At 49.3% G+C, this 27,960-nt stretch overlaps 1 protein-coding gene across 3 annotated transcripts in view; it reads right to left on the reverse strand.

Annotated features, from left to right (window-relative positions):
- Positions 1 to 394: 394 nt before the first annotated feature.
- Positions 395 to 27,960, reverse strand: part of LOC136115479 (mothers against decapentaplegic homolog 7) — a 29,522-nt gene continuing 1,956 nt past the window's right edge. For 2 of the 3 annotated variants that reach the window (XM_071801908.1, XM_065861621.2), the window contains exons 4-6: positions 27,319 to 27,372; positions 22,124 to 22,198; positions 395 to 2,241 (exon numbers count right to left, since the gene is read on the reverse strand). In XM_071801908.1, coding sequence (XP_071658009.1) covers positions 1,703 to 2,241; positions 22,124 to 22,198; positions 27,319 to 27,372 — 668 coding nt within the window. In that variant the 3' untranslated portion in view covers positions 395 to 1,702. The remainder of the gene's footprint in view (positions 2,242 to 22,123; positions 22,199 to 27,318; positions 27,373 to 27,960) is intronic. The other variant, XM_065861622.2, reaches the window with a different exon arrangement.

The raw sequence follows: 27,960 nt of genomic DNA on the forward strand, positions 1-27,960 counted from the left end.
TGCTGAAGAAGGTTGATCTACTGCTATGGACATCACATGAAGAACAGCAGAGACTGGAAGCCACATTCCAGGTGCGGGGAGGGAGCTTACAAACCCATCTGGACCTTCTACTTCTCCAAATCTTTCGGTCTCCAGGACTCTGGTGGTTTCCACTCAAGCTCCCCAAGAACCAGCCACAGGGACCTTCTCCCTGGCAGAGGACACGTGCAAGCGGGATTTGACACATGCGAACACCTCAAGGCAGGTGAAAGGGGCAAAAGGGAAAGAAAATCAACATTTCCAGGGGCACGGGAGATGAGGGGGAAGGAGAGGACGCAGTCTCCCCGTGCCGGAGCGGTCCCACCGCCTGCCTCTTTATCCCACCACTGAAGAAGCCACTCGGCACGGCCTGGGATCAAGTGTACATTTTTATTTTTCGAATGGAACATAAACTCCTTTAGAAAAAACATTCGTCTGGGTGATAACACCCATAGAAAAAAACACCAACCTCGTGTTCTTTTTTTTTCTTTTTTTTTTAATTTGGCATTTGTTATTTGCATTTATATTAAAGCAAAGTGCATCTTTCTTATTTTTTTTTTCTCGTTTATACACATTGCACAATACATAAATAATGATGCTTATAAAACGTCTTTATATTTACAAGTAATAATATATTTATATATAACATAAAATACATTTTTTTCTTTAATAAATCTCAGGGTTTTTTTAAGGAGTCCTTTTCTTGTGTGTGTATTTCCAAAGCACTACAATGCTAAAGTTCCAATGAGAATGCTCTCTTGTTCATTTAAACCTTTATATTTAGAAAAATAGCTTATGTTAAGGTCTAAACATGCTCATTGAGCTAAGAACAGTGTAAAAGTATCATACTCGTGTATGAATTCAAGAAGAAACGAAAGCACAACTGCATTTCCAGATAGGATGGTACCGGGATAACCTGAGCTAAGCAGGTTACAACAGACCAACTATCGTGAACACTTCTTTTGTTTTCTCATTTGTTTTCCATTTGTTTTGCTTTTTTAGGCTTAAGCTCCTGTCGCTTCGCATCTCAGCTCAAATTATGAAGCACGGGCCGTGCGCGAGGTTTTATCGCCGTTGTTTTCTCCCCTTGCGTCAACCCACGACCATAAAAAAAGACCAAAAATAGTGGAAGGATGAACACAGTGACAAGACGTGAACCCAGCAACAAGGAAAAAATAGAATTAAATTAAAAGGGGGGTAAAGACCTGACTGGGAAGGTTTTGCACCATCCTTCGGCGGCAACGTGGGGATAGCACCGCTGGGGAAAGGGTCTCGCTGTCACCGTCACCGGGGACGGGTGGCAGCAAGGGGACAGTGGTGCATAAAGAGTACAGGTATCTTGTTGTTCTGTCCAAGAGAAGGAGCCGTAACATACAGTGAGTGGCTTATAAGTCCACTGATCGCATAGGATAATCCTTTCGGAGGCGCGAAACAATTATCACCTGCAATCCATCCCCCCGGCTCCTTTCTCTCGCCCTTCTGAGTTATTGGTCATTCACACTTTTGAAAAAATAGAGATATTTATCAAAAACAACTTTCCATAAGCTATTTCTCAAAACAGAGGGGGGGGGAAGCAAACAAACACACAAAACGAAAAACAAAAAGTCTGCATGAAAAGCAAGCACTCAGAAGGAAATAATAGCAGCAAAGTAGTATAAATGTCATGAGTCCACTCTGTCTCAAGTCATCGGTTATTAAAAATAACCTCCAACCAGCATGGGCAACTGCTGATAAACTGTCTCGTGTAGCACTGGCCCCAGCCTTTCACAAAGCTGATCTGAACAGTAAATCCAGTCCATGGTTGCTGCATGAACTCATGGTCGTTGGGTCTCTGCAAGCTGTACGCCTTCTCGTAGTCAAAAGCCTTGATGGAAAAACCTGGGAACACTTTGTGAACCAGCAACGTCCTGGAATCGGGGTTGTCCAGTGTGGCCGACTTGATGAAGATGGGGTAACTGCTGCGGTTGTACACCCACACGCCGTCCACTTCCTTGGTGAGCTGGATGCCGTAGCCGATCTTGCTACGGACCTTCTGCACCAGTTGGCTTTTGTTGTCCGAGTTGAGCTGTCCGAGGCAGAAACCATTCCCCTGAGGTAGATCATAGAAGATATCCAGGGAGGGCTCTTGGACAGAGTACAGCCGACCCACGCGCGTCTTCTCTTCCCAGTATGCCACCACACACCAGTGTGATCGATCCCCCGGCTCCTGAAAAACTTGAGAATCTACGGAACAGGAGAAACAAAGGAGAAATTGAGCACCGAGAAGGCGTAATACAACCCAAAAGTGATGCGACGCTTCACGATGCTCTCCACGCACACACCAACGCCCACAGCACATCCACCTTTTCCAACAGCCACGTGTTAAGGCCACCACAAACATCACTTGACCCAAGTTTGGGGGATCCGTGTGCTGCTTCAGCTCTGGTTGAAGTTACAGGTCCTAAATCACCAGGTCCACCTTCAGAAGTGGCTTCAGACCCACCAGCAGCACCACAATGCCCAAAGCCATCACCAGAACCACCTTCAGTGCCAACAGGAGATGCTCCAGCCAACTGCATCCAGCAAGACCAAACACCCCAAATCCCCTTATTTGCACCCACCAGACAACGGATCCATTCCATAAATAATTATCTACTGTGTGCAGATGCTGAAAAAAGCCAATGAGGTGCTGCTAAGAAAAGCACATTGAAGGTCACCCGTGGGACCGGAGGGGACAAGGACTCGCCAAGTCCAGTCCATGGGGCTCTTCCCTGCACGATGGAGACGTTGGGTGAAGCCCCAACCTGCAGGAAGCACCATCAGATGGTGGCAGGGTGGGGACCAGAAATCTCTCACTCATTAACAAAAATGGCCTCAAATAACCCCAATAATTCGTCCTGTGGCGCTTATTTCAACTCCCTGTCCCATAGCCACCCCAAGGACACAACGCAGGAGGAAAAAGCAAAGGGGGAGGCTGAGAAATGTGGAAAAGCCCCTTTTCCTGACGGGCGATCCCCGCGCTGCTCAGCGGGTTATTCCTCCCAGCCTCTGTGGGCATGTTGAGACCTGGGAACTATTCATCTCTATAATTGTATTTAAAAAAAACATAATAATATATATATATTAAAAAAAAAAAAAAAAGGCTGGGAATGCACAGTAGTGAGAGCTACCGAAATAATTCCCTGCACCATGGGATGGGGGACAGTGGGTGACCCAGCACCCCAAAACTCTCACCAGCAGTCCCCTAAACCCCTCCCCAACAAAAACAATGGCAGCGGCATGCCCTGTTTCCTATACGTTTTTGCTATTAACAAGCCATTTTCCCCAGAGCAGGCACATTTTCCTCCCATCTCCGAGCTGTGTTTCAAGCCCCGCACTGTGCTTTTAAAAATAAAAAAATAATAAATAAAATAAAGAGAACCCGGCCACACACTTTTCATTTCCTCATTTCTGTGCCAGCGAGGAAAATATTCTCTCCAGTTTCTGGAGGCAGCTACTAAAAATGGGCCTGACTGTGCCTGCCCCAAAAATAGGGACCCTCGCTGTTGGTTGAAACTGCAGATGGGGGTCCCGGTGGTGGTGGGGGGGTGGGATCCATCAGGATACACCCCAGTTTATCCTCCCACTTCCCTTTTTCGGTGTTTTATTGCGGATAATTTTATATCCTGCTGAAATCTGGCACTGTGCGAGGGACCAAGAGGGGGGGTCAACTTGAGCTGCCTCTCCCTTAACCCAAATGGGGCACCCCCCACCCAAGGGGGCAAGAAACACCCCTGGGATGGTGTTTCTCCCACCTACCCATGAGACAGAGGAATCTGGGGGGGGGGATGCCTGTGAGATAAGAGGAATTTCGGGAGGATGCTGCTGGGTCCATCCCCATCTCGCACACTCCTCGCCCATCACCCACCAGCGATGCTCGGAGCTTCTTGCGTTTCATTTTACAGCAATTAAGGGAATTTTGGAATAAGGTCCATCCAACGCTGCTGAAATTCCTATAGGCTTTTATTTATTTAAACACAAAACTCCCCCTTTTAGCAGGAGGGGGGAGGAAAAAGACTTTTTCACCTGATTTTTGCGCTTGCATTAGTGAAGACCATGTAACAAGCAGCTCGTTGCTGCTTACAAAGAGTTATTTAATTGCCAGCACATTAAAAAAAGAAAGCTGCCTTGGCTATGAATGAACAGAGCTTTATAGAGGGCTGAAAGTTCATGAATGAATCCCACTAGGTTTTTCAATGACACGGAGTGACCAGACCGCCAGGACAAGTCTTAGGTAACGTGGGATATATATATATATATATATATATATATGTATATTTTTATAAGGACCCAATGCCAGCACACAGTATAAATATGCCAGAGACTCTTCTGTTGGTGGGATTCAGATGTTGACCGTGTGTCTGGTCAAAAAGCCATGAGAATATCAGTAACAGGATGCTGCCACCAAAGCCGCTTTTCACAGTTTTGGGACCCCAAGGTCGCACAGTTTTGGGACCCCAAATTCCCACCGCACCCCTGATTTTGGCATCGGATGGGAAAAGGGGGAAGAAAAGCCGGTGGCATCACTGGGGTGGCGGAGGCGGGAGATGAGGTTGCAGAACAGAAGGAAAAAGTGACACAGAGACACTTCCTACAGTCACAGAGACTTATTTCCTCAAAAGGCTTTTTCTTTTCGGTGGGCAAATGAAGCAAATGAGTGGATTTTGCCCCCAAAACGCCCCGCTGGGTTCATCCAGACCCACCATCCCGCTCCACACGCCGCAAACCCACACAAAACACCCCCCAGATCCCGGGAAATTTGCGACCGCATCACCCGCAATGTGTCCTCGTGTGCGACAGCCCAGAAAACACCGTGGGGTTCTTGTTTTTAGTTAAAAAAGCCTGTTTTTTACGAGCTCCTCCGAGCAAGCACATCCCTTTCTAAATGCCTGGAAAACTCCCAGCAAACTGGGAGCGTTCCCATATTCCAGCAAACAATTATAATGTTCAATGCTATAAACATCCGCGCTATTATTTCGTTATTAAGCACCCCCTCCATTTGTTGCTATCGCTGATTTATTAGTATTTTCCATGGTTTGCATTACAGGCCGCCTAGGGGCTCCGTCAGGCTCCCCCCAGCGCGTTGTGCAAGCCTATTGTGAAAAAAATATGTATAAATAACTGAAAATAAAGCGAGTCCGCCCTCAGGAATTTGGAGAATTAGTCATATTGATCGCTTATAGTTGGGGTTACGGAGAAACGCCATTCGAAGCAGAGCACATTTCTGCATTAAGTGGAGGAATTAAGGCAAGGTTTTGAAACCCCTAAGTCTTTGGGGTAACATTTTTTAATTTGGTGCTGATGCTTCATCACCAGCAACGTCCCAGCACAACCACGTTATCCAGGATCACATTCCCAGTGGAAAACTGGTCTTTTTCCATACTTTTTACACCTCCCTGAATTTTCCTGAGGCTTCTACCGGCGCATCCCTCAAAAGCATCATCCCGAAAACTTCCCAACACACCAACCAGCCTTGGAGACCGTGGGGTTTCCCACCCCCTTCCCAAATATCAATTCCTGCCCAAAATTGTCTAATAAAAGACCATGAAAGCCAGGATTTCTTTATCTTTGGGTTTGCACGTGGTACCCAAGGGCTCAGGGCATCATCCCACACCGGGGATGGATGCTGAAGAAAACGCTACATCCACACAGAAATTCTGGAGCAACAAACCCCCCAAAATTAAAAGCTTCATAAACCAAGGAGGTCTGGATAATATGTGATATTCACACCACAGAAAACACCCAAATTTATCAATAATGTCCCCACACGCAAGCCGTGGTAAGAGGACTCGCGTCCCGCATCGCTTGGAAGTGGTGGAGAATTTCTGGTGTGGCTTTTCTCCTCGACACGTGAACACTTTTAGGATGACGAAACCACGTCATCTGTGCTTTTTCCTTCTGAGCTCCGGCAGTTTTATTAGGAGCTTGGGACGAAAAAGGAAGAATCGACACATTCTGGCAAAACTGAATTTAAAAAACAAAAATAATAATAAAAAAGAACCAACGCAGCTCCCGGTTGGATTTTGGATCTCGGCCTTCTGCCGGTGCCAAGTTCATGAATGTCGAGGGGAGGTGGGCTGGGGATCTTTTGTTTTCCTTTGCTTTGTTTTGACACTGCTAAAGGTTTTCCTGTAATCAACCGACCTCTAAAGAAAACAGCAAGTTTAGCACACACGGAGCGATCTCAGATGGCAAAATCCCATCTGATCCAGTCAAGAGCTATCGAAATTGCCACTGATATCTGCAATAGTAACAACTCCTCGCTGAAAACGGGAGTGCAACTGCATCCCTGATCAGGTTTTTAAATGCCTGTAATTGGATCTCTCCTCAATGATATTAGGATTAGATGTAAATTACATTATCCAGCTGTAGAAGTGTCTCAAACTATGTATTTTTGCTATCATCCATCTATCTATGTATCTATGTATCTATCTATCTATCTATCTATCTATTTATTTATCTATTTATCTATTTATGTATCTATGTATTTATGTATTTATTTATGTATTTATGTATGTATTTATCTATATATTTATTTATATATTTATTTATATATATATATATTGATTGATTGATTGAAGATTAGCGTTGACAATTGATCCCTGGGGCTGGGTTCTTCCTCATTCCTCATTGATCGCTGGGGCTGGGTTTCCCACCAAACATCAACCTTGATGCAATATTCACCATGGCATCGTCCACCCTGAACTGCTAACAGCGGTCTCCTCATTTTCACAGAACGGTTTAGGTTGGAAGAGACCTTTAAAAGCCACCTAGTCCAACCTCCCTGCCATGAGCAGGGACATCTTCACCCAGATCAGGTTGCTCAGGTTTTGTGGTACTTTCATCCAGGCCCCTTGTGGAGGTAGACACGTTGCACACAAAACCGATAACCCAACACAAATGGGTAAAGGCAAGAGAGAAATTTGTGTAGATGTCCACCAAGAAATCATAGCATCAAAAGGAGATCGGTCTTACGGACCTTTCCTAGAAGGACCAGGAGCAGCAAGGAGACCCAGAAGGATGGTGAGATCCCTGCTCAGCTTTCTGCTAGAAAACAAGCGATGTGGGCACCACCGATGAGCAGATGAACTCATGGTCCTTCCTCCTTTATCCGCCAGCACAGGTGGAGGGCATCTGTGCTTAAACAAAAAACTGGCTGGCCTGGTGTCACCACAACGTGTCGTCTGGCCGGGCCAAGGCTGAGACCAAGCTCAGCTCGTCTCGCGCCCGGTAATCTCTCCTGGTTGACCTTAAGCGGCACTTGCGAGCCCGGGGTAGAGCCAAGCCCCCCATCTTCTCCTGCCCATAGAGATGGAAGAGATGGAGACACAAACCCCGGAGGTTTTTATGGGTTTTTGCATGCTCTTCTGGAGGGTCCTCAGGGCACTCCAGATGCGATTTTGCCCCTCGTGTTAACCGGCCAGTGCTGTTTTTGCACGACCTCGGGAAAAAGACACCCCCAAATAGGTGAGGAGAACACCGAGCATGACGTGCAGCCACACAGCTCATCAAAGCAAAGAAAAACAGGCACCAAAAAGGGAAATTATACTTCCTTTCTAGTCTCTCAGATAATTTACAGGCTACTTGGGCGGGGGAACAAACAAACAAACAAAAAAACAAGAAAAATCCTTCGAAGCCAAATTTCCAGGTATGGTTTGCAAAAGCTAAGTAAAAATAATAATAATTTTAAAAAATCCCAATTAAAGGATATATCCTGCTGCAGAAAAGGGTCTTTGTGCCCTTAACGGAGTCTGTGGGCAGGCTGTAGACACCACGCATGGCAATGTTTGCCCCAAACCTTTTATATCTACTCGCACACGAGGGCTGGACAGCGTCAGTTTCCTCACCCACCCCTGCTTTTGATGGCTGGGATGATTTCTGAAAGGCTAATTCAGAGGATGGTCATGTGTTAAAGATCCTGTTGTTTGCAGAGAAAATAAGCCCTGACCTACTGCAGGGATGCCACCACCCAAGGTGGCCCCTGGGGTCCCTCCACCGCGCCAACACAAGAGCCTCCAAAGAGCTGGGACAGTCGGTCACGTCAACACATACTTAGGGAGCCCTTAATCTGTGGATTATTGACACGATAGACCATCACATCTCTTTAGGAGCCATTACAGCCCATCGTGTCAGTAGGTACTTATGGAGCCCTTAATCCGCGGATTGACAGGCTAGACCATAAATTTGTGTCTATGCCTAATTAGGCAGCTCTTATTTCTCAACATATACAGCAGTCATGCAGGCTAACGAGCCTTAAGATTATTTCTTTAATTTATTAACAAGTTGCCCACCCAATCGCTTAAATGGCTCCTTGCTCCTAGCAATGTAAGTCAACCCTGCATGAAAATAAATCTCCATCTGAGTTCTCCCCCCAAGATTTCAGTTCTAAGGGCTGGTAACGAGAAGCCAAGACGTCGCCAAGAGGTTTGAAACCTTGTGAATCTGATGGGGGCACAGAAGATAACACTTGGCAGAAGTCATCAGGGGAAGGAGTCTGGGGCTTCCCAATGTTTGTAACTACGGCTTCAGTTCGGACTCATGATAGTGGCGACCTATGAGCCTGGGAGTGTTCTGCTCACGCCCAATGACCCAACCAAGGACTTCCATGACCTTCACCAGGGCTGGGAAACCCTCTTGTGAAATAGGACAAACAGGAGGTTGGGTGGGCGATGCGTAGAGATGATTGATCCCTGAGGAAATCCCCTGAGGTTCCCAGCCCAATGTGGTGGCACCTTGAGTCAACCTTCCCCCAACATGGAACCCAGGCCTGATCACTGAGGGTTAATTCAGGGACGAGACACAAAAGCAAGAAAAACCAGGAAAGGGTCCCTGCAATTATGTTGTTACAGACCTAAAAAGCCTCAAGAGCAGGCACCAGTATGGCAAACACCAAGGCAGGCCCAGGAGACATGTCCAACCTTGAAAAATATAGGGTGGTCAACATATAGGTATGAAGGAAGCCCAGCTCCCCCATGTCCCCTGCATCAAAAGACGGCAAAGAAAGAACCAAAGTGAAACTGCTGAGTTCACAGAGTCCACCAAACCCGAAATTTGATTCATAAACATCCTATTAGTCACTGCTACCGTCTAATTACGGTGATTAATCAATTACCACGGCTAAAAACGACTCGCGAAGAGAAGAACCCTTTTTTTTGTGCCCATTTTCTTTAAAAGCCAAGCAAAGCTGCAGCTACGAGGGGGAAGGAAAGGAAAAATATGCAGGCGCACACCAAAAATGCCTGTCTGCCTGTCTGCAGCGGTTAGAGAGGAGCCAGCTGACTCCAGTTTCCTCCGTACCAGGCTTCGGGCCTCATCAGCCATGCAAATTATAGAGTACCGTGCTGTCTGAAGGCCGAATTTCGACTCAGCTCAAGAGAAAAAGCCTTAGAGGAAGGGTGGGGATGCGAAGAAGCCAGCCAAATCCATTCATAATATTTACAGTAAATGGGGCCTCTTTGCTGTTGTTTAGTATACAGTCGGTCTAATTATTTTTTGAAGTTTTAATTTAAAGAAGCTTCTTTATCTGCCTCTCCCGCTGCACCCCTCAAAGGTGTGGGAAAACTTTTTCCCTTGTTTCAAAAAAGCGGTAGGACAGGAATCCCTTCCCCAAGCTCCAACCCAACACAGGGTGGGACGCAGAGATGATTCCAGAGGGGAGACCCTTCCAGAGTGTGCTGCCAGCACCCATGGGGATTTTAAGACCCCCCCGGCCACCCAGACAGGCAGGAGGACATGCAGATCCATGTGGAAAACCCCCAGAAATCTTATTTTTGCTCCTACGTTCCCACTGCTGTTCTCCTGTGTGGCCTTTCAGTGCTTCAAAGGGGCCTGCGAGAAAGATGGGGACAGACTTTTGAGCAGGGCCTGTTGTGACAGGACAAGGGGTGATGGTTTTAAACTAAAGGAGGGAGATTTGGGCTGGACATGAGGAAGAAATTGTTGTCCCTGAGGGTGGTGAGAGCCTGGCCCAGGTTGGGCAGAGAGGTGGTGGCTGAACCATCCCTGGAGACATCCCAGGCCAGGCTGGACAGGGTCTGAGCAACCTGAGCTGGTGAAGATGTCCCTGTCATGGCAGGGGTGGCACTGCGGGAGCTGGGCAGGTCCCCTCAATCCAAACCATTCCACGATTCTATGATTCCATATCCTGGAAGGACCTGTTTGAGGTGTTGCAGGATGCTCCACAGCCCCGTGTGCCCTCCAGTCTCCTCCCCTGCCTTGATAGCAATCCAAAATAATCGCATTTTTATTACAATCAGCCAAGAGGCTCCTCTGGAAAACACAAGATCCCCAAGCCAGAGTTCCCAATACGCTGCCATGAGACCACCAAGTGACTCGGGGTCGGTACCAGCCCCAGCTCCCGGAGGTGAGCAAACACGTCCACGCTTCATCCTCCGCAACGACCAAGGCACACCTCTTTCTCCACCCATACCCAACCCAGCTCTCCACCAGAAACCTTCTGAGAAGGAGAAACCAGCACACAAAAGGTTCCTGACTTAACAACCATGCAAATCAGACCTGAGGACGAGCTTGCCAAAATATCTCTCCCGGCTTGGGTTGTGCTGGAGGCTCCCGCGACAGCACCCTTGCCCATCACCCTCCTAGCCCAGGGATAAGCCACCGGGGCACAGACGCTGAAGCCACCAGAGGCCACCGGGCCACGCCATCCCCAGGGTCACAGCCCCTCTCAACACAGCCGCTGAGCTCGGTTTTAGAGGATGAAGACCTTAAAACGCTTTTGCAATTTAAAGCAAACCTCCCCCATTGCAAGGACACAGAGGGGGTCACCTGGTACCCAGCGATGCCCCCAGGAAAGCCGCAGCTCTCCGCTGACAACATGTTAAAAACCTTGTAAAGACCTTAATAAAAAGTGAGGCAGAGCAGTCTAGGATTTCCAAACGGATACCTAACACCCAGATGTGTGTCGGGATTTCTTCCTCCCCCCCCACCCCGCCCCAAACTGCATTCCACGCACACACGCGGCATCGCCGCCGCTCTCATTGCAATAATGCAAAAAGAAAGAAAAGCCTCTCCTCGCAGCACACCGCCCCGCAATTCTCCCCAATGACCGAAAACAGACGTAAATGTGTGTTTCCCACCCCCATTAAAAAAAAAGAGGCGATCCCCCAGCTCCCTTTCCCAGAGCAGCATCCCTCGCAGGGATGTAAACCCATGGAAAAAGCAGGGCTGGAACAAAAGTCCTTTTCACGCCCATCGTGCCCCGCTCCGTAACAATTATGAAAACTGTTTAGCTGGGCTGGCATTTGGAGCATTTACTGCATTCCTGCCAATAAATTCCAGCCCCGGATCCGATGGAAAAGGCTCCCCCCGCCTCTCTTTCCCCTCCCTCCCTTGCCTTCATTCCTCCTGGCTTTCTTTACAACCTAATACCCTGTCGACGCGGGGCCAGGGCCTACTTAGGGGGAAAAAAAACCACCCAGCGCCAGACTGGAGACAGCATGCAGACTGAAAAAGTTAATCATTACTTCTGTCTGCCTTCATAATCTAATCACGCCTATTCCTAAGAGCAGGCGGCGAAAAGCGCTCACGTACAAGGCAGGGTCACCGCCCAGGGACGGACAGACCGACGGACAGGCAGCGTCAGCCCTTCCCCGGGTAATGGGGGCAAGCGAGGGGCGGACAGACGGACGGCGTCCGGATGGAGTTCACAAGCCCGGCCATGCAGACGCCCCTCCCCTCCTCACCTCTCGCTTTGCTCTGGATTAATAACGCTTCGCAATTATAGAGAATATTACGTTCATTAAGTAATTAACCCTCCCGGCGCTCTGGCGGAGCTGGCACCCCACTTTCACAGACGGAGGCTGGCAGAGGTTCGCCCCGGGCTATAAAACGGGGCAGATCGGCAGCACCCGGATTAAAAGGAAAAATAAATTAATTAAAAAACATTTTTAAAAAAGCAGCTCGTTGTGCTCATCCCACCCCACTTTCGGTAGACAGGGCCACAGTCAGGGTGGCATCACCGCCACCCAGCAGCACCGTGCCATGGCGTAAAATCCACATTGGGGCATCACCAAGACCCAACGACACCCTCCCCATGGGGCAGAACTCACATTTGGGTACCACCGAGGGGACGTGGGGCTCAGCACCCAGTACCATACTCTAGAAAATAACCTTGGTGCAACATCTCAGGTGTGTCAAGGCTTCGTGCTCTTGACGCCCAAGATATATTTTCCATGCTCGGCTGTGGCAAAGAACAGGAAAACTACGGGCCTCGGTGCATGAAGATTTATGGGTTTGTTCCTTATAATGAGCTAAAAAGTCTCAGCTCGGCTTCCAAAGAAAATGAATTCATCAGTTCAAACGCAGTGATGTAACTTCAGGCTCCCGACTCCTTTTCCAAATAAAACTGCTGCTATTTGATTCCTGCTCGAAAGATGATTTTATGGAGTTATTTACTCCATCCGTTCTGCCCTGGAAGGTGCCGCCGGAGCGCAGCCATGGGGTCATCGGCAGCTGTCCCATGTGGGAGGACTTTTTTGCTCTTTTCCCTGCTTTTCCACTCAAAACCTCACCTGGCACCCCCCAACATGCAATCAGCCACACAGCCCCTCTGGTGCTATTTTGCATCACCCACCACGGTGGGAGCTCCTCCTCGGTGGTGGTGCCCAGCAATTTTTAGCATCTATAAATTCAACCCATCAGTTCCCATCACTGAAATCACCAAACACAGCACCAATTTGTAAAAGCGAAGGATGTTTGAAACTTCCCCACCTTCCCAACACCCGAGTTTCTCCGATGCTGAGCCAGCTCTTTTTGATACAGCACTGGTAGCTCTACAAACAAAATCTATTCAACCTATATGTATGTGGGGTTTTTATTAACCTATATATATAGGTCGAATACACTCAACATTCATTATATATTCATTATATCAAATAGATCAAATATAACGAATATATAATGACTATGTTGAATGCCTTCAACCTACATACACAATACATAATTCAATATATATGCAACCTATATATAAACATAACCTATATATATACAACCTAAATATATATATATAAAAAACAATCCGTAGCCTCTCTTTTTGCAGACACACGTAGGTACATATTTGCAGCAATGCTCTGAAGGCCGAGCAGTTCTGAGTTATTTCTTTAATGGAGAAATCTGCTTCACCACCTGCTGGGAAAAGTTGGGAAAGCCCACGGGAGCCAGGACTTCAGCCCAAAGGCGCTTCATCAAAACCCAGCAGCACACCAGGCATCTTACTTCATCCCTGAGCGAGGATGAGGAAGGACCACAGAGACGGGCTCCCACTGTTGTACATGGGGGAGCATCAACAGGACGTCCTGCAATCAACCCACCAGGCATCTTCATCCTCAACGGAGGATGAGGAAGGACCACAGACACAAGTACCCGCCATTATAAAGGGAAGAGCATCACCAAGACCTCCCACAACCACCCCACCTGCCATCTTCATCCTCAAAGGAGGAAGAGGAAGGGCCACAGAGCCAGGTGCCCACCATTGCACATGGAGGAGCATCACCAGGACTTCCTGTAACCATCCCACCAGGCATGTTACTTCATCCACACGGGAGGATAAGGAAGGACCACAGAGCAAGGTGTCCATCATTACACAGGGAGAAGCATCAACAAGACCTCCTGCAAGCCACCCCACCAGGCATCTTCATCCTCAATAGATGATGAAGGATCATGGAGCCACGTAGAATCACCCCACCAGGCATCTTCATCCTCAACAGAGGATGAGGAAGGACCACAGAGCCACATACCCAGCATTACACAGGCTGGAGAACCACCAAGACCTCAGGAAGGATCACAGAACCAGGTACCCACCATTACACAGGCTGTAGAACCACCAAAACCTCCTGCAACCACGCCACCAGGCATCTTCATCCTCAACAGACAATGAAGAAGGACCACAAAGCCAGGCACCCACCATTATAAAGGGCAGAGCATCACCAAGACCTCCCGCAACCACCCCACCTGCCACCTTCATCCTCAACAGAGGAAGAGGAAGGACCACACAGCCAGGTACCCACCATTACACAGGCTGGAAAACCACCAAGACCTCCTGCAACCACCCCACATGGCACCTTCATCCTCAACGGACAATGAAGAAGGACCACAAAGCCAGGCACCCGCTATTATAAATGGAAAAGCATCACCAAGACCTCCCGCAACCACCCCACCTGCCATCTTCATCCTCAACGGAGGATGAGGAAGGACCACACAGCCACGTACCCAGCATTACACAGGTTGGAGAACCACCAAAACCTCCTGCAACCACCCCACCAGGCATCTTCAGCCTCAACAGATGGTGAAGAAGGACCACAAAGCCAGGCACCCACCATTATAAAGGGCAGAGCATCACCAAGACCTCCCGCAACCACCCCAACTGCAAACTTCATCCTCAACAGAGGAAGAGGAAGGACGACACAGCCAGGTGCCCACCATTACACAGGCTGGAAAACCACCAAAACCTTCTGCAACCACCCCACCAGGCATCTTCAGCCTCAACAGATGATGAAGAAGGACCACAAAGCCAGGCACCCACCATTATAAAGGGCAGAGCATCACCAAGACCTCCTGCAACCACCCCACCAGGCATCTTCAGCCTCAACAGAGGAAGAGGAAGGGCGACACAGACAAGTACCCGCCATTATAAAGGGAAGAGCATCACCAAGACCTCCCGCAACCACCCCACCTGCCATCTTCATCCTCAACGGAGGATGAGGAAGGACCACAGACACAAGTACCCGCCATTATAAAGGGAAGAGCATCACCAAGACCTCCCACAACCACCCCACCTGCCATCTTCATCCTCAAAGGAGGAAGAGGAAGGGCCACAGAGCCAGGTGCCCACCACTGCACATGGAGGAGCATCACCACGACCATCACCAGAACCTCCTGCAACCTCCCCTGGTGCTTCGGCGTTGCCGGCACAACCCAAGCAGGGAGCCGAAGCCAGGAGGTTTTTCACGCAGCGAGGTTAAAAGGGTAGAGAAGGGCTGAGCCAGCTCTTACAGGGTGTTTCTTTTTTTTTCTCTCCTTTCTTTTCCCCTTGCAAGTTAAAACCAAGATAATGACACTGGGTGGGGACCAATTTGAAGGGCTGAGCAGCCAAACCAAAATTAGTCTCCCAGCCAAGAGCTTCCTAGGCCTCACAGTTTGGGGAAGGAAGCTGAGAAAAGGCATGAAAAACAAAGATTCCTCGGGAAGCTCAAGCGTCGCACTCAAGCAAAGGTGACCCTGCTAGTCAAATATTTTTCGACACAGTAAAAATAAAAGCACTGGAGCAGCCCCCCTTGGAAAAGCGGGGCCCAAGGGATGGGGTTTTTCCTCCTTTTTTCTCCTTTTCTTTCTCCTCCTCCCCCGGCACTTTCTTTCCTTTCACTAATAACTATGTTTTCTTGTAGGTTTTTTTTTTCTCTTGGCTCTTTCCTCATAAAAAGACTGATGTAATTTCCTGTCTTGTCCCAATGTTTCCTGTTAATTAACAGGGTGAAAGTTATCATCACGTATTTAAATGGCTACCCGAGAGAGGGGAGGGGAAAAGAAAACAGGGGAAAAAGAAAAAAAAGAGGAAAATTAAAAAGGGGAGAAAAGGGCTGTCTGTGAGCAACCCCCAACAGCACAAAACCCTCCAGTAAAAGCTTTTTGGCCCCGAAGGCTCAAGCCCATCGGCCAAGACACCCCCCAAGGGTGGCTCCTACAGCGGGTCCGTGCATGGGGGATGCGAGCCCCCACCCTTCCCTGGACGGGGATGGAAAATCCCTGCAATGCTTGCCCAGAAAAGCTCCTTTCTTGCATTAGAAAAGTAAAATAAAATAAAGAAAATAAGAGGAGAGAGAAGAGAGGAGAGAAAAGAAGGAGAAGGAGGAGGAGGAGGAGGAGGAGGAGGAGAAGGAGAAGGAGAAAAGGAGAAGGAGAAAAGAAAGAAGGAGAAGGAGAAGGAGAAAAGAAAGAAGAAGGAGAAGGAGAAGGAGAAGGGGAAGGGGAAGGGGAAGGGGAAGGGGAAGGGGAAGGGGAAGGGGAAGGGGAAGGAGGAGAAGGAGGAGAAGGAGGAGAAGGAGGAGAAGGAGGAGGAGGAGGAGGAGGAGGAGGAGGAGGAGGAGGAGGAGAAGGAGAAGGAGAAGGAGAAGGAGAAGGAGAAGGAGAAGGAGAAGGAGAAGGAGAAGGAGAAGGAGAAGGAGAAGGAGAAGGAGAAGGAGAAGGAGAAGGAGAAGGAGAAGGAGAAGGAGAAGGAGAAGGAGGAGGAGAAGGAGAAGGAGGAGGAGGAGGAGAGAGGAAGGAGGAGGGAGGAGAGGAGAGGAAAAGGAAAAAACCCATAACATAAATAACTGAACTAAAATAAAATAAGCTGCGAAAGAATAGGCAGTCGGCAACACCCAAGATGATGCTTCTATCAAAAGACGATTAAAAAGAAATAAATTAATTAATACATTAAAAAATAAATAATAAAAAAGGGGCTAATCCGAAGCCACCGGGCGGAAATCCTGGAGACACCGAGCTCCTTCCCCTCGCCGTCTCCATCCCCGCACAGGACCGGGCTCCTCGTGCCCTCCCATTCCTCAACAGCATCCGTGACGCGGCCGGTACCCCCGGCGGCACCGGAGCCAAACCGGCGGCCTCGCGGGGGAAAACAAAGCGATTTAGGCAAAAGGAAAAAAAAAAAAATAGCCGGGGTGGTTACAAGAAGAGACCGTGGCTGAGTGCTTAATAATATCTCGGCGCTGAAAATAAACTGGAAAGGAAGCTCCTTTGTGACAGTCGGCAGGCGGCCAGGCCACGGCCTGGGTCATTCAAGCCGGCTGGGGATGGCGGTGGGGACGGCACCCCCGGCCACCCACCCCACCACCCCGATAAAACACCCGCTTAGGGCCACAGAAGCATCCACACACTCTATATTTTCCCCCCGCGCACCCCAAAATGGGGTGTACCCCCCGTTTTAAGCCAGCACGGAGGTTTACGGCGTTGGCGCTGGAAATGGGCAACCCCCCAGGCCAGCGTCGGGGAAAGGCGTGTGGTTGATGTTACTGGTTAACGCTGCTGGTTCCCCTGGCGTAAGCGATACCCGCTGGCACGACGGCGGGATGGAAACGATGCGACCAGCACCCCTGCCAGCCCCCGGCTGCTCTGCTACGAGTGTTTGTGTCCCAGCGAGTTTTAAATGTCCCCAACGATCAAGTTGCCAGCGCTCGTCGGGACATCTTTTTGGCCAGCGGAGTGTGGCTCGAATTGGCGCCAAACTTCCAAAATCCACCTTTTTGTCCTCATCCTGCCCTAAAAAGCGGGATAAAACCCATGTGATACCCATCATGGTCCTCCACCATGAAGGGCTTGCTGGTGATTGAGTCGTCTTCTGCACTTTATTACCAGTTGCTCTCAAGGCACCGTTTGGTTGGGAAAATCCGGCGGCATCCAGAAAAAATGAATTTAAGGGAGCTGTACCTGGATTATTGCAACATTTAATGGGGGGAGCACCTCTGCCATCATTTTTTAAAAACTCATTGTAGAAGAGTAACTTTCAAAGGCTCTAGATCACTTAACAATAATGATTAAACAGGTCTTATTTGAGGGGTATTTTAATAAGCTAAAAGCCAGGAGATGGGGAGGGGGATGCCCCGGCAGCATGGGGGTTTATCCCTGAGGAGGACGGGGCGGGGATGCCCATAGGTTGAGATCCCCCTTAAAAAATATATATATAAAAAAAATAAATAAATAAAAAACCAACCCCACGGGGCCAAAGGAGCCAGAGCGGGTGGCCAAGCCAAGAGTCCCGGGGTCGGTGCCAAGCGCCGGCTCCCTCCTCCCCGCCGGCCACGGTCAGATGATGTGCGAGCCGAGCCGGGAGGCTCCTAGTCTGGCAGGCAGCCTGCTCTGCTCCAGAGGCTCCAGTGCTGTCATCTTGGCGTTAACCCCTGATAACCTTGTCCTTTCCAGGAGGGGACAGCGCTTTTCTGCAAAAGGGGGGGTTGGAGGGGGCGGGTGGTGGCGCCTGCAGAGGGGTTGGTAAGGAAGGGGTGCGAGGCCATGCGGTGCTCAAGGTAGATTAAATATATATATATATATATTAAAAGGACATATGCTCAAAAATAAAGCAAGAATAAGCGACTTTAAAAAAAAAAAATCCCAAGCAATTGTTTATCCCTGGGACAAATATACAATCCCAGTTCCACAGGAAGATGTCTCAATTTCAGATTATAATAGGATGCCAATTTGTAAATAAAGGCATTTCACAGGAGGTTATAAACTCTGTACGAGAGGGAGGTGGAAAGAGCCGGGGGGGGGAATGGGAAAACACAGAGAGGACTTTGCTGGAGAAACCATGCGGGATCCTGTTTACATGGGGGGAGCCGCTTCGGGGGCCAATAGCTCCGGATTTGGACAAGGTGCTGCTTCCCCGGCGAGCAGATACCAGCGGGGATCAGACACATAGTGAAACATTCCCGGCCTCCCCGCGATTTCAGAATGAATTGTCACTCGGCCAAGAGGTCCCTTAAACCAGACACGGTCCCACCGCCAGGGCAGGGAGTGACACTGATGCTCCTCCAGCTTCTAGAGGTCTCTTCCCATCTTTTTGGTACAGAGGGGCTGGGAGGGGGAAACTGAGGCTGCATCTGCTCCCAAAGAACCTTGTGGGTCTCCCAGCTTCAAACCTTGGTCCAGCGCCCAACAAGCACCATCACTCAACATTCACTTGCTCCAGGAGGCCCTGGGGTGGTTCCAAAGACACAGCAAATCAACAGGACTGGGCTGAAATCTGGGGAAACTCCCAGGATTGGCATTTTATGAAAAAATAAAGAAGCAGCAGAGGTGGTGAGGACACAAGCCAGCTCATCTCCCCTTCTCTCTGTGATGGCCAGCTCTGGGCTTCTTGGAGAGCTTCACTTTGGCAGAAGGTCCACCACAGTTCACCTGTACTGCAGAAGAGTCACCTTCTCACCCATCATGGGCACCACAACCTTCTACATCAGCCAAGAGCCACCAGCCCCATATCAAGAGAGAGATGCCCAGGGCTGGGTGGAGAACATCCCATGGAGACCCAGCACCAACACCATTAAGCACCATCAGCTCACTCCTACCCACAGAACACAGTCATATCCATCAGATGTCACCGGACCACAAGCCACCTCCGGGCTCCCCAAGCATGGCTTTGCTTGTTTGAAGGAAGAGTCATAACCGAACACATCTGCTGGGAACGAGTCAGCTCAAAATACAGGAAAAACCACCCTCTGTCTCCTATTTACGGAAATTATTTTTATTTCCAATGGGATATTTTTGCTTTCTTCTTCAACCACATTGAGGACACAAAGGATCTGGACTGGTAATACCCGAGCACAACCATCGCCGTGAGAGAGGAGGCCTGACCTGCCCGCGGAGTGACCACCGATAAAAATAAAGATACAAGAAAATAAATAAAGGCAAGAATATGGAACCGAGAGCCAACACCTCGGGGGGAGCGAGACGTGCATCAGCTGGGGAGCGATGAGGACAGCAGTACGGCGTCAAGGACTACCCAATATTTCATTCTTGAGCCAGGAAAGGGTACAGAAACCTTCATCTTCTCAACCCCCCCATGCAGTTTTCCTGCCAGAATGGCTGTGAAACCCCAGGCTGGCCCCGTTCCCAAATTCTCAGTGTCGAGAGTGATCTGCTGTGCTAACTCCTGCCCTTCCAGCTTCCAGGCATTAGCGCGGGTCTACTGGCTTTGACCACCACTACACCAGCATCCACCGGTGGCCAAAGCCCATGGTGCTACAGGAACCCACCACCACCATCCATGATGTCTTTTTCCTCAGCCTCCATTTCCAAATCTACCCAAATTAGGGTGGGTTTTTTGCTTTTGTTAAAGCCACCCTTTCATCAAGGAGCAGCAAATCCAGCCTGGGCTGCAGGTGATGCTGGAATCTCCACCCAGCATCGCCCATCCTCATCTTCCCAAACTTAGGTAAGGCCAAGCCAAAGCTCTCCCCAACGTACCCTACCAATAACTCATTAAAACCACCTTCCAATACGCTCTTCTGCTAACTAAAATACGCAAAGGGGGTGGGAAAAAAGAAGCAGAAAGCTTTGGAGTGCTGCAAAGTGCGTTTATTTTCCTTTCTCGACTGGGTCTCTCCAGTTGGGAATTTTCAGGGCTGCACTTCTGCGCGGAAGGGAGATGCCAGTAAATCAGAGCAAATTCAAAACAAATGCTCTTTCATGTGGAGGCATTCGGCTTTGTTTCAGGGCTTGGGTAGCTAACCGTATCCCCTTCATGAGTCAACTCTCCTATCAGCTCCTCATTAAACTAAATGGCTACAATTACATTTGGGGAGGAAAGAAAAAAAAAAAAGAGTGGTTAATGATTGTAAAAAGGTTCTGTTTCCAGGCTTGGGAGGGGGGGAACCTTTGGTAATGACGACCCAAAAATAAACCAAACTATCTCATGAAATAATACAAATATATTAAAATCGGGGAAAAAAAATTGAATTTTCAAGGGGGAACATGGGTTTTTTTGGGGGAGGAGGCTCTATGGGGAGCTGGGACTCCCCTTCCCACAGCCTTTCGGGAGGCACCGGGAACCAGCCGTGTTATTTCCTGCAGTTCGAGCCCCCACCTCCCGCCCTCCCTTCCCTTCCCTTCCCTTCGGGAGCGCAGCAGCCAGACAAGATGTTATCAATAGGCTGAAACCTTACAGAAAAGCCCCCTTTTAAAAAGCGAGTACTTCCTCTGCTTATTTCATGTGGTATCCTGTGGAACTGAACTCTCTCCTCCCCTCCACAACGGGTGCATTTCAGAAGGAGAAAAAGAAAAAAAAAAAGATCTAACAACATCCTTATTGTGTTGTTTTGCTTCTTGTCTTTTTTTTTTTCTGCTTTACAGTCTGTTTTATTTTCTTCCCTAAAGCTATAGCAAAAAAAAAAAAAGCACAAACCCAAAAGTCTTCTGCATTCAAAAAGGCAGCGACAAGTTTCTCTCTTCCCTCTCCCCCTTTCGTTTGATTAATTCTCATTAGGGCCTTTGAACAAACAATATGCTCCCCTCTCAAATAACAGACAGGGTGTATATTACACCCAAAGAAAAACAAACAAGGCTCACTTAAAGACATCCACACCAAACACAATTCCTGGAGAGACGCTGGGGCAGACGCACGCGCGCGCCGACCTATTTCTGAAATTCCAGTTTCAGGGCGATGAATAAATCATAAATCAAGGAGACATCCCCACAAAGGAAAGCACCTTCAAACATCGGTGAGTACATGCAGGTACATGGTTTCAGACACCTTAATCCCGGTAGAGACAGAGCCCAGCCACAGAGTTGGCTGGTCGGCGGTAGGAGACAAGGTGTTGGAGACATCACACCTTGGAAAAGGCGTTGGGAGTTGGACTAGATGACCTTTAAAGGTCTCTTTTAAACCAAACCGCTCTATGATTCTATGAAAAACCCAAAAGGGGTGGCGAGACCACCCTCTGAACCCCCGCCCCATAACGGCACCTGGAGGCTGAAGGAGACAGCAAACAAGGGAAGTCACAGAGTATCTATTTCAAGTTGGAAGGGGCCCATAAGGATCATCAAGACCAACTGCCTCAGCAACGTCTTCTGCAAAAAACAGGGTTACCTTTCATCCCTGGGCGCCACAGGCCTCACACATGAGATGTGGGATGTTGGTTACCCTACCAGGAGCAAAGGCTCTCGTCACAGAGACAAGAGATCCACCACCACCACCACCACCAAGTCAAGGAGAACTTGACGCTGAACGCTCCTACGAAGCACGACCGCACCTGCTCCAATAACCCATGTATCCAAACAAAGGGGTGGCCAACAGCACCTTCCCCAACACGCCTCTTCCTGCCTCGCTCCCAAAACTAATGGAGCGTAAAGCTGGAATTTAAAGGAAATACAGGCTTTTGGGGATGGAGAACCTCACCGGCGATTTCAACACATCCTCTGCAAGAGAGGTACGCGGCTGCTACCGAAACAAAACCTAATTCCCCCTTCGAGCACGACTCTCAACCACTCGCATCCCCAAAACTCCCCAGCATCACCAGGCCATCCATCGGGACCCTCCATCGACACAACCCGCGCCCAAAACCAAGGGCAACGAGAAAGGTCTTACCTGAAAGCCCCCCAGGGGCTAGACAATTAGTTCCCCCTGTTTCAGTGGAGGAAGGCACAGAGTCTGGACAATCTGCTGGAGAGAAGAAAGAGAAGAAAATCAGCATATAGGCAACTCTTCGCAGGCTCCCAGCTTTGCCGTGAGCGGAACACACATTCCAAAGGGTTTAGCAGGAAGCGATTACTAATTGTCCGCGCAGAGACGGTAGCTCATCAAGAAGCATCCGCCCTAACTCGCCGCCTCGATCAAGGCTGCACATTGTGCTTCATCACCAGCCAAGGCTGATTATAGACCAGCAAAAATTACAGACTGGCTGTCACCTCTCTGGCCAAGTCACCGAGCAACGAGATCAAGGTTCTCGCCGTTCTGATGTAAGCGAGCTCCCAAAAATGCTTAAATCGTGGCTGTGTGCACCCGATTTAGTCAACACCTGTAAGTCACCGAAATGGGAACCGAAAGGGAAGTGTCTCATCGCCACCCTTTTGCGGCAAACGGTCTACGCTTGTGTTCCCCCGCTGAATTTTTGTCACCACCAGCTGCCAGCAGATTTTAGACCCCAGGGACAGGCTGGCCACTGGATCTACTCCTCCATCCACCACCAAAGGGCAAGGGCAGGGTAGCATGGGCTGCCCCGTTAGAGGGTTCTCATGACGTGTGGAGATGTTCCAGCTCAAGGTTTGGAGTGTCCCACCCCAAGCTTACTCCTCCAGGTGACAACAGCCAGGAGCCATCACCCATCCCCTGGTCCTACAGGCAAACTCCAGCTTTTTGGTCACTACCATTGGGGGAAAAAAGGCCAAGGGCACTCCACGCCTGAGAAGACCCATGAAGTTCACCAAACCTTCTGGTCCTCAGCAGGTTCTCGGGGACTTTGGGTTTCACCAAATTTGGGCTCCCTAATGACGCCATGCTGTATCCCAAAGCAAGGGCCACCACCAGGAGAGCAGAGGTAATTTTCTCCCTACTGATAAAGTAATTTTCCCAGATTTCATCCCCTGAAATCGCAGTGAAAAAGAAATTCCTGGCTGCATAGCCTCATTTTATCAGAGTAAAGTAGAAGCCCTAACAGGAATATATGGTTTAACAGGATATACTTAATCAAACCAAAAACAATAGGGGAGACAGGAAATGGACTTACTTGTGAAATACTGTATACGATACACTCTCTAAATGCTTTCTAAGCTTTAAAGAAATACGCTTTTTCACCTTTTTTTAACCCTTTCTAACCCAGACAGGAGATTCCTCGTGCCCTTTCCCTGAGATGGCTTGGGCTATAGATGCTTTTTGAATGCAAGCTGGACCACCCTGCCCTGTGCTGGGCTCCATCCACTCCCTGACAAGCCCGTGGAAACAAGGATGTAATTTGCCCTTTCCATGTTGGGATCATCCATGACCAGGTCCTCTGCCGGCACATCAGTGGGAGAAAATCCCATCCCGACTTAAAATGCATCACCCTAGCAATGGGCCTTAGAGCAACGCTGCTCCGGTTTGACTCCGAATCCATTTGGCATTTCTGCACTGAGGCTGAGAACAAGGAGATCTGGAGCCTCCCTGAACACCTGGACCGCTCCCTGACCCACACTGTCCACCAAAGAAAAGCCATTCAAAACCATCAGCTCCATTCCCAGGTCCCATCATCCAACAGCCAGTTCCCTTCATCAATTAATTACCTTCCGACATGTCTTCAGAGGACAGAGCCGATGCACCTCGACTCTAGACCAAGCATGATGGTCAGGTATGGGATAGATGCAAAAGTGGGACCTTCCTGGGTTCTCTGCCCTACACTGGTTTCATTCTCACACCCTTCCCATCGCCCAGAGATCTCTCACTAGTAGAGAGTACTTGGGTTAAGAGGCTGTAGGACCAGAGGTCTACCCAAGCCTACTGCATGTGTGTCCCCTCCCAAAACTGCCTTATAACACCATAAAACCATTGCAGAGACATACAGTTATTACAGTTACAGTCCAGCCTTGCAAGGTACCAAATAAATTCCTGGAAGCTGCCAAACTTCCAATTCCCCTGAAAGTTGAAGCCACACGAGGCCATTTATCTCTGCAGCAACATCTCAGTGGGTTTCCTGCACTCTTCATACTCCTGTCCCAGGTTCCCATAGAGGTGGTGGCTGAACCATCCCTGGAGACATCCCAGGCCAGGCCGGACGGGGCTCTGAGCAACCTGAGCTGGTGGAGATGTTCCTGACCATGGCAGGGGGGGAAACTGTATGAACTCGGAAGGTCCCTTCAGCCCAAACCATCCTGTGACACCAGCCACCCAGAAGCACAATGGATACAATCACTTGCAGCACCTTGCCCCACTTAATGATGGGTCAAAATATCTGCTTGGATTATTTGGGGACACCACTGTCCATCTCACTTCCAACACAGCCACAAGCAGCAGCTCCTGCAGGGACACCGGGGACGCTGAGCACCCACACGGCTCCAGGACAGCAGGATGAGCCCGGTCCCATCAAAGCCACCGTCACCCATCCTCACAAATGTCCCATCTAAAGAGGAAAGTCCTCTCCTTGATGAATGAGCAAGCCAGCCTGGACCCACAGCCTTCCTGCAGGAAACCCTGCTATCGATGGCAGATCTTCCCATTCTATGGTAAGTGCACAAATACCAGATTTGTTCTATCAACACACAATCTGATGTGGTGTGTGACAGTCTGCAGCAAATCCCCAGCTCCATGTCCATCCCTGCGTTCCTCCAACCAGTGACACAGCCTGTCCCAACCTCCATCACCTCCAAAAAAATGTAAACCACATCATAACGGTCTTAAATTGAAACAGGGGAGATTCAGGCTGGACATGAGGAAGAAATTGTTGTCCCTGAGGGCGGTGAGAGCCTGGCCCAGGTTGCCCAGAGAGGTGGTGGATGAACCATCCCTGGAGACATCCCAGGCCAGGCTGGACGGGGCTCTGAGCAACCTGAGCTGCTGAAGATGTCCCTGTCATGGCAGGGGTGGCACTGGGGGAGCTGGGAAGGTCCCTTCAACCCAAACCATTCTATGACCATGGGCACTGGTGACCACTGCCAGACCCCACGCTAGTCCAGGTACTCCTGTCTGTCCATCCCTATGAAGCACTTACAAAACACTGCACTAAATGCTTCAGTATTTCTATGACCACTATCACGCTTGGTGGAAAAGCAGAAGTTTACTGCTGGACGCACGTTCCCAGCCCCATTGGCAGATGCAGTTGCCCAAGTCTAAATGGAGGGACCATTCCCATGCAAGGTGTCAGAGAAGAAGAACAGCCATGTGCAAAACGCTTCACACCTTCCCACCATCACCTATCGTCCCTCTTCCATCCATGGCGGCCAACCCTCAACACCGGGCTGGGCGAACGCTGCAGGAGATGGCACCAGCGCCGGGATGGAAAATCCTCGGTGTCTCCGCAGAGGAAATGCTGAGAAACCCTGAGCTTGCAAAACCCACCTGCAACAACAGACTTCCAGGCTCCGCTGGTGCCTGCCGCGGCCCCGTTAGCCAGCGCTACGCTGCCAAATGGGTTTTTCTTTTAAAAAGCAGGACTTTTTGGTGAGTAACCCAGTTGTTTCTGCGTTTCCGATGGTCAGCGTTAATCACTTCCTATTGGCCGATAGGAATAACTTTTCCTTTCGAAATGGCACATTCATGTTCTGCGGCTTTTCTGTTTACACACATTTTGCTACCTTATGTCAACACTTGCTAATGAATAAATACATCACTCGGCTAACTGAAAATGAGGTCCTGGCAGAGGCAGATTGGATGTTTAAACCCTGCTAATAGATTTATCCTAACATCCTTACAGGAAACCAAAGGCAAGCATTAACCCTTTTCTCCTGCAGCTCCGACCCCCTTTGCATCACATGCCAGGAGCATCACTGGGTGGAAGCAAAGGCAAAAAACACAAATATAAACTTTTAGGGAGCACTGCAGGGATGCGGTCAAAATGATCCCAATCTCACCCAAATCCAATTTACTTTGCGACGCAGCAAACCCTCAAAATCTATGATAGAACAGCCCTTCTGCTTCCCAGCACGTGCTGGGGATGCTGAACCTCCTCCCCATGTTTCTCTTCCATTCATGAGCCTTTATCTCCTGTTTTTCAATGTTGAGGCAAAATATTTCCTGCTTTGTTTGTTAAACAGCTTTGCTTATTTCCACAAGGCATAAAAAAAAAGACCTATTAGTGTTTCTTAGCGGGGAAAAACAACAGTCCAGCCTCTGAGGGAGTATCGGGCGGGATGGGACCCCATGCGTCCAAAGCGACCTCAAGTTTGGGGTTTCTCCTAGTCCTGAGAAAGCGAAAAGCAACGATTTTACAGAAACTACTCTTTTGATATTAGTCTTCAGAAAAACATTTATGTTTACCTCCCTGTAGCACCATGTCCCCCCTTGCCCGCTGTGACCAAGGGACACGACACAGTGACCAGCGTCCTCCAGCCAGCGCTCCAGATCCGCTGACCCTCGGGGAGCCAGGAGCTGCTGGTCCCCGAGCTCCCCCCCGCTTCCGATTCTCCCCACCTCGCCTCCTTCCTCCAGCCCAATTTATCTCCCCGCCGGCCAGCTCGCTGCCAACCGGGAGTTTATGCAGACAACCGCAAAAGAGCCGGTGCCAGCCTCAAATGGGCTTCTCCTCTGGCACCCTGACATTCAATTACAAGCAACAGGCATGCAGAACGGTACTTAACAAAAAAAAAAAAGGAAGAAAAACAAATTTTCAATCCCCTTCCCTAAATTTTTCAACCTGACAAGGCGGGATTGTAGGCTCACTTTAAGAGACAGAAAGAGTTAGACCAGCCCCATTTGTCAAGTCCCGTTGGGATGCCCAACCATCAGGGAGATGCTGGCCAGAGCTCTGCTGCATCCCAACCTAAATCCCCACGAATTCACCCAAGGGCAGGGGTGCTGTGCCATTTACAACCAGAGCCCGTGTTTTTTTTCCTGGATTTGAGCAGCAGAGGCCTGTGCTGCATTGCAATCCCTCCTACCAGAGTTTTAAAATAATACTCTGTGCGGAGAATGCCTGAGATAAATCATATGTTAATTGTTCCAGAGGTATCAGAAGGCACAGAAGCACGCAAGCAGCCCAAAAGCGAAATGCATCACAGCATGACAAAGGCAGGAGAGCTTCCCCTGAGAAAAGAGGCTGTTTTACCTTTTTTTTTTTTTCCTTAAATCTGCATTCTCCACTGAAAAAGTCCACTTACCAGTTGGTTTGAGAAAATCCATTGGATATCTGGAGTAGGGTGGAGGGGGAGACTCTGGAATTAGAAAAGCACAGAGAAAATAAAGGCAGAGCCATGAGAAAGAAAAAAAAAAAAAGAAAAAAAAAAAGAAAAAAGATAGGAACTTATGATAACAGTGGCATTCTTTTAGCAAAACTGTTTGTCTTAGCTCTGGGGGTTGGAGGCAGGGCAGCGAGGCGGTGATTGCCTTGATATTTAGCTGTCAGATAAACAAAAGGGGCCGTCTGGCGCCAGTCTCCCTGCTATCTGCCGCTCGGGCTGTCTGATCGGGGCCTCCTTGGCTCGCCGGAGCCGCGGCAGCGCCGGGGCCGGCAGCGCCAGGCGGCCCCTAATCCCCCGGCACGGCTGGGGACGGCGGGGAGGCAGCGCCGGAGCCCCCGGGCGGGGGAAGGGGGGCGGGCGGCCTGACCCCCTCCCCTAAATAAAAAAAAAATTCGGAAAACACTAGAATTAAGAACTTTTCTTGGCTGTTTATTGGGGTTTTTTTCTTTGCCCCTCCGGGAAAAAAATTACGAAGTTGAGCGGGCATGGAGCGGAGTGGCATCCCCAAGCACTGCAACCCCCGCCGCTGCATCCCTACCTCCTGCGTCCTCATTCCCTGCA

This window comes from Patagioenas fasciata, chromosome Z (genome assembly GCF_037038585.1).
Source record: "Patagioenas fasciata isolate bPatFas1 chromosome Z, bPatFas1.hap1, whole genome shotgun sequence".
NCBI lineage: Eukaryota > Metazoa > Chordata > Aves > Columbiformes > Columbidae > Patagioenas > Patagioenas fasciata.